Source organism: Crocuta crocuta, unplaced genomic scaffold (genome assembly GCF_008692635.1).
Source record: "Crocuta crocuta isolate KB4526 unplaced genomic scaffold, BGI_CrCroc_1.0 scaffold68, whole genome shotgun sequence".
Lineage (NCBI taxonomy): Eukaryota > Metazoa > Chordata > Mammalia > Carnivora > Hyaenidae > Crocuta > Crocuta crocuta.
Window position 1 is genome coordinate 2668974 of NW_027532426.1, and position 6991 is coordinate 2675964.

General features: G+C 57.1%; 1 protein-coding gene across 2 annotated transcripts in view; it reads right to left on the reverse strand.

Annotated features, from left to right (window-relative positions):
• Positions 1–3: 3 nt before the first annotated feature.
• The window catches only part of PPP1R1B (protein phosphatase 1 regulatory inhibitor subunit 1B), an 8966-nt gene continuing 1978 nt past the window's right edge, over positions 4–6991 (reverse strand). The window contains exons 2-7 of one of the 2 annotated variants that reach the window (XM_077779243.1): positions 6890–6950; positions 6550–6572; positions 6079–6154; positions 2335–2538; positions 909–1028; positions 4–821 (exon numbers count right to left, since the gene is read on the reverse strand). In XM_077779243.1, the coding sequence (XP_077635369.1) occupies positions 772–821; positions 909–1028; positions 2335–2538; positions 6079–6154; positions 6550–6572; positions 6890–6950 (534 nt within the window). In that variant the 3' untranslated portion in view covers positions 4–771. Of the gene's footprint in view, positions 822–908; positions 1029–2334; positions 2539–6078; positions 6158–6549; positions 6573–6889; positions 6951–6991 lie in introns of both variants that reach the window. The other variant, XM_077779242.1, reaches the window with a different exon arrangement.

Here is a 6991-nt window from a genome sequence, read left to right on the forward strand (position 1 = left end):
CAGTTATTTACAAAGATTTATTACAGCACAGGAGTGGTTCAGGCCTGGAGTCGGGGGAGCGGGGAAGGGGGCAGAGCAGCTGGAGGACAAGGAGAACCTGGCTTCCCCACCGTGTGCCCCCCTAAGGACGTATACTAGGCGGCATTCCTGGCATCAAAGCACAAAGGAAACGCAAGAAAGCAGCCTCTGCTAATCCATCTTCCAGGCACCCAGGCTGGGGAGCAGGAGTGATAAGGGGGAGATTTCCAAAATGTTGAAGCTGAGGAGAAGGATGCCTGAATCCTGGGCCCTGGTAGAAGCCAGAGAGAGGGGTGGTAACTTGAAATCCCCCATAGGAGAGGGGATGGAGAAGGATCTAAGGGTACCTACAATTTCTCAGTACCCTCTTTCCCCAGATCTTAGGGTCCTGCCCTGTGGGTTTCCTGTGCCCAGGGGAGAGGGTCTGGGGAGTGGAATTGTGAAGGATGAACCTTTGACGCCCCCCCTTACTGGATTATCCGATGCAAACTCTCACATCCCGCCTCCCTCTGGGTAAATGGGGGAATGACTGGCAGGGGTAGGCATCAGGCAGCAAGTACCCAGAGACTCTGGGCATCAGCCAAAGGTGGGCAAACAAGCAAACACAGACCAGCCTTAAGTCTTCTAGAAGTCAGAAGCCACAGCCCTAGCGAGTGAGGGGGAAGGGTACAGAGTAGGGGTGGGGAGGGAGTAGGTTTCTGGAGAACAGCAACGCCCCCTCTACTTCCTTTTGAGAGCTGCAAGGCCGGATGCCTATGTGCCAGGCTCAGGGTGGGCAGGGCGCTGTGGCTCCTCCCCAGGCTCTGCAAGGCAAGCGGAGGGACTCAGGGCTTGGCCACGCTCACGAGAAATCCCAACTCACCTCCCCATTCCCCACTACCAAGCCTCACCATTTAGTGCCAGGTCTTCCACTTGGTCCTTGGAGCTTCCATCTCTCGGGGGCTCATCCAGAGGGGGCGGGCGCTCCCAGGGTCCCTCCAGACCCTGGCCACAAGTTGTCTTCTGCCCAGCTGGGGATGGGGTAAAAAGGATAAAAACTCAGGCTCTAAGTATCACACTCAGGAGTGTGAGCAGAGCTTCTCTGATGGCTGAGGCTAAGCTTTCTGAGGGCATCCTGGTATAATGGACAGAACACTGGCATTCAGACAGCTCTGCTGATGAATAGTTATAGGACTTAGATAAGTCGGTTACTACCTCTCTGAAGGGGATAGTAAGAGGGAAACTGTGTAGATTGTCTTAAATAAGGTAATAGTTACTACCCTGACGAGCCCGGCGCCAGCACTCCAGGAGTGATGGCAATTGATATTGCCCCTTGGTAGTCTTGTCATTTGCCTCTCTGCCCTACTGCTTTTCCTGAGAAAACATTTTCCTCTCCCTTCCTCTTTCTCTGTCCTAAGGGTCTCAGTGGGAGATGACTCAATTTCCAACAGAAGCTTTTGCTCCGGGGTTGATACCCCACTCTCAGAGATGCAGAGAAGAGGCCCAAGCCATTTTGTCTGGATCTAAGGGATGGACACTACAAGTAGGGGTGGCCAACCGTTTTTCATCCCCAGATGATAAGGGACCAGAATGTTTAATGTGCACCGGGAGGGATAGATATGGCACAGCCTTCTCTAGCTAAGCATAGAAAAAAACAGCCATGGGAGGGGCAGAGATCTTTATGCCTAGGAATTCTCTGGGCCTTGGGTCCTTCTGTGGAGATTTCTGGATCTGGGGCCTGTGGCTCTGAGGCCTTCTGTGTCGGTCTTAGGCCCTTCCTTGGCCTGTCTCTTCCCAGGCAGTCCAGGTTGGAGGTGCAGAGGACCAGGGTGGTTCTTGAAGCCTAGATTCTCCATTTAGACACTAGAGGGCACCCTCTCCCCTCTAGCCCAGGAAATAAAGGGAGAAACAGCCACAGGGTCCTGGGGGAGGACTTAGGAACCAGCTCTCTGCCCCCTGAAGACCACATCCTATGTTCAGAAACGCAGGTAAAAGGGGCCATGGGGCCCTCTTAGTTCTCTGTCCCTGTGTCTCCTTGTACCCCCTCACAGCCATAGTGAGGAAGTCTTTTCTTGGGTCTAGCCTCAAACCTCAAGTGGCCTTGCCTTAATTCTTAGGGAAGAGAGGACTTATCAGGGACAGCCTGATTGGGAGAGGGACAGGGTCAGGGTGGGGGCAGCCCCAGTAAGCCCAGGTAAGGCACACGTGGTGGGAGGTCGGGCAGGCCCTCGCTGCGTGACTGCAGTTTACATGTGTCAAAAAGCTGTGAACCAGGAGGGGTATCCAGGACCTAACCCACGCTGCTGGAACCCAGGCGTCCTGGCCCCTTCAGCTTACCAGGCCCCCTCCTGCCCTTCAGGACTTCAGCCTGGCTGTCCTCCTCCTCGTCCTCCTCGTCCTCCTCGTCCTCCTCGTCCTCCTCGTCCTCCTCTCTTGGGTACCCCAGCTCCCGAAGCTCCCCCAGCTCATCCTCCTCCGAGGCCTGGTTCTCGCTCAGGTTGCTGATGGACTGGAGATGCGACTCGGCAATGCGCTGCACGGCTGACATGGGGGGCGGGGGGCAGGAAGGCAAGGGTCAGCCAGGCCAAGAAGCAGCCCAAGAAGCTGGAGAGGCATGTGGCCCAGCCTCTAGCCTCCTCCCCATGAACGTGGAGCATGGCTAACCCCCTCGGGGGGATAGTTCAAAAGCTAAAGGTCCCAGGTCAGTCCGCTGGGGGCCAGACAGGGGCAAAAGCAGCAGGGGGTAGATCCTTGATCATGTTTGGCTCCTAAGCTGTCCAAGCCGCACCCCCCCACCCCCCGAGGCTGGCACGGGGCAGCTCCCCCCAAACTATAGGGTGCCAAGCTGGACAAGACCAGGCAGGTACAACAGCAGCTTAACATTCCGTGGCTGGAAGCCTGCTTCTCCAGGGACCTGGTACTGGAGACAGTGTCCACCAGTTATAGCCCCGGAGAGAAGGCATAGGACCCATGGGCCAGGGCCTGGGGCATCTGTCCCTTTTAGTTTGTAGCAGAGTGCCCAGACTGCCCCAGGGCCCATTGCTTGCCCCAATCCTGCACCATCCCCCTCCAGTGCTGGGCTGGGGCCCCACCCCCTGGCACCGCCCCCACCCTAAATGCCACTCCACACATCTCTGCCCTAGGTCCTGGGGTAGGAACAGTTCAGAGACTGAGGATAGAACAGTCTACTGCCAGTGAAGCCTGTGCCTAGGGATATGGAGTGCTCAGACGCAGCCCCCACAATCTTGACCCACATCCCCAAGCTTCCAGCTCCCTCTGTGGTGACCTAGAAAGCAGCAACCACCACCCACCCCCCCAACACCACCAAGGCCTGCTGGGATAGGGCCTAGGAAAGGAACAGTGTGGGCAGCTGAGGAGAAGTTTCCAAAAGATGGAAAGGACTGGGGGTTAAGAGAGAGGGGCCAGGCCCTGCGGGATTCTGGGGGAGTAGCAGGGGTTGAGGGGAGGCTGTGAGGGGTGGCGGGGGGCAGAGGCAGCACCAGGAGCTGGTGGGAGTTTAGAGCATCTGAGTAACCGAGCTCACTGACGCGATGCTGACAAGCTAGGGGCTGGGGTTCTACAGCTCCTTCTCCATCGGCAGGCAGCCCCTCCCCCTTAGAAAGCCCAGAGGGGTAGATCCAGGCTGGAAACCTCCGGTGCGGTGAACAGGGCACCGCGCTCCTGCCAACTCGGGACTGGCACAGAGGGTGCATTGTGTGTGCCCACTACCCCGCCCTGCCCCGAGCTCCCAGCCCGGTGCCTCCTGCTGGCTCTGGGCAAGCTACCCAGGCAATAAAAATGCAATAAATCGCCCTGCCCTGGCCTTGGGGACGCGGCAGCCCTTCACCTCGAGCCAAGTGTGAGAGCTGGGCCTTGGAGAGTCCCCCTCAAGCCAAAACTCTGTGTTGTCAACCCTCCCCTGGAGGGCCCTGGCTTCTCCCTCTACCAACCCCCAACTCTGCCAGGTGCACCCCCATGGCCAGACAGGGGCTGAAGCCTGCAAAACAGTGCCCTCCAGGTCCAGAAGGGTCCTCTGAGGATAGGGGGAAGGGAGGAGACGGAGGAGGTGGCTGCTTGAGCAACGGCTCTCTCCCCTAGTCGGGGGAGTAGAGTTCAGTTCCTGAGCTACAGTGAGATAGGTGTGCCGTGACTGCGCTGGCGCCCTGGGAGCCGCCCCGGGGGGAGGGGAGGCCTCCCGCGCACCGCACCTCCCCTAGTGCCTCTCAGGGCTCTCTGAGGTCTCCCCCTAGCCCTCCCAATGGTCTCCTCCTCTATCTGTCCCCATGTCTGGGACTCTGGACCACCACCTCCCAACCCCGGTCTCCCTTTCGAAGCTTAAAGTTCCCCAGCACAGCCCCCAGACTGCCTGCCTCTCCCAACTTGGACCCTCCGAAAGTGCAGCCCAAAGGGGCAGTGGTGGTGGGAACACATTTCTAGCCGTTGCAGGATCCCCAGGAAGCACTTGGGCCCCATCGTCTTCACCCCAGCCTTCTGCCCCAGGCTCATAACCAAAAATCCAAGGGACGGTTCTTGCCCCTCACATCCATTCAGCCCTCCCCAGCGCAGAGTGGGAAGGAGAGAGACGTCTGTGTTCTCTCCTGAGAAGATGCCACCCCACCCTCCATGCCGACTGCAGGGGCTGGCCTTCCGCCCACATCCCTACAGCTGGTAAGTCCTTCCAGGTGCTGAGCCCACTGCCCAGCTGCTGTCCCTTCCTCTTTCTGTCCTAGGGGGAGAGAAAATGCCCTTGCCCTTCTCTCCTCTCTTCCCAGCCTCTCCTCTCTGCTCCCAACCCTGGCAGGCAGGCTGACAGGTAGGTGACAGGTGTGCCTGTTGACCTTGGCCAGTGCTGGGAACTCATTAAACCCACCCCAGAGGGAGCTCTCAGCACACCCATCCAGCCATCCGGTCTCCTCCCTCCATGGGAGGAGGGGGCTGGCCAGGCAGGAAGAGCCTCAGGCCTGGAGCCCAAGTGGGGGTGGGAAGGCATTCTTTGGCTCAGTTAGGAGCAGACCCTCCCCTCAGCCCCATCTCCACACCTTCTCCTCCAGGGGTATCTCCCCCAGCTTCCGGTGGATAGCCAAGTCTCTAGGCTGACTCTAAAGACTCGCTGTGATTTCACACCTCCTCCCCTGTGCACATTTCCTTTCCTCATCCTGGAATGCCCTTCCATGCCTTGCCTGCCTGTTGAATTCCTACTCATCCTTCAAATCCAGGCTTAACCATCCTCTCCTCTGTAGCTTGCCCATGACCCTTTGAGGCAAAAGGCCCCAAGAGGGCAGGGGCCAAATCTTACTCCCCTGATTTTGCCCAATGCCACCAGTGAGGCCTGGCACACACTGCGTGCTCTATAAGTGTGTACTATAAGAATCACTTGTGCTTGGAGTGCCTGGGTGGCTCAGTCAGTTAAACATCCGACTTCAGCTCAGGTTGGGATCTCACTGCTCATGAGATCGAGCCCCGTGTCAGGCTCTGAGCTGTCAGCACAAGAGCCTGGAGCCTGCTGCAGATTCTGTGTCTCCCTCTCTCTCTGTCCCTCCCCTGCTCCCTTTCTCTCAAAATAAAAAACATTAAAAAATTTTTTTAAATAAACATTAAAAAATTTAATAAATATATATTTTTTAAAAAGAATGACTTGTGCTTTAATACAGAAAGAAGGAGTGGGACCAAGAAGCATCCAGTCTACTGACCTCTGCAAATGTTATGCCATTGGGAGGGGGGAGTAAGGGCTGCACCTGGAGAAGGTGCTCGATGGAGAGCAGGGGACCGAAAGGTGGCTTGGGACACACTTGCAAAGAGGAGGTACAGCACTGAATCACTTTATGTTGATGACACTTGTCATTTTAGGCCAGCCATCTCTTTTCTTTCAATCCCACCACCTTATTTTAAGGCCCAGAGCCATGCCTTCCAGCCCATGGGCCCCTTCATTACAAGGCCAAATTAAAGAAAGATCTGGTCCCTAAGCAGTGGCTGGGGGACGCAAGCCGATCCCTCCCCTTTGACAAAAGTTCAACATTTCGCCTCCCTCCCCCTGCTCCAGGGGCCGAGGGACAGACAAACTAATGGAGGGGAAGGCAGTACCTTTCAGCGAGGGGGGTGTGTAGGCACATGGGTTAGGTCTCTTCGATTTGAGGTGATGCCCCTCTCCTGAGGCTCTCTGCTGGAGTAAGCACCAGGTTAACAGACTCACCCGAGGCCCCTTCCCTTCCCCCTTCCCCCATTCCACCCCATCCTCGGCAACCCAGGCCAACTGTCCTGGCCTCTGCTCATGGGTCCAGGTGCTGCGGCCACTCAGGTCCTGCTAGGACTTAGGCTTGGGAAGGGTCCCCATATGCCACAGCCTGGGTTCTGGAGGCTCAGCCCAAGTCTGAGCAGAGGAAAGACAAGGGCGGAGGAGTATGTGCTGGTGGGACCCTGGCACCGGGCCGTTTTACCAAGGTGCCAATTGATATGCTCATGTCCTCTGGGTGGCATCTTGTCAGGAATGATCGTGTCCAGCCCACTGCAAAGGGCCCCCAGCATCCCTCCTTCCAGCTGCCCCTGGAAACTCACCTGGTGAGGGGAGGCTTCCTCCTCTGACGGTGTCCACCAGTGAATGAACCGAAGGAAACCGAGGGAAGAAGAGAGAAGAGGGGGAGAAGAGGGAAGAGAGAAAGAGAGAATTACTTTCCCCAAAGGCTCAATCTCTAGGGAAAGGGAATGTGTGTCCTTTCCTTCTGGATATTGGGAAGTGCCTGGTCAACAGATAAACCCAAAAGAGTTGGACTCCCAGACTTTACCCACCCTGCCTCATCTTCTGCTCAGTTTCCTACCCACAGGACTTAGGGAAGGGCCCCGAGAAGGCATCAGAGTTAGGGTGGGGCCAGGCCTGGGACAGCAGGGAAGTGCCCACCTGGTGAGGAGTGCTCTGAGAGCCGGAACAGCATGGCAGGGGTTGGCCTCCTGCGCCGGATCTAAGGAGATAGAGAGAGAAGTGGGGGGGGGGAGCAGGATA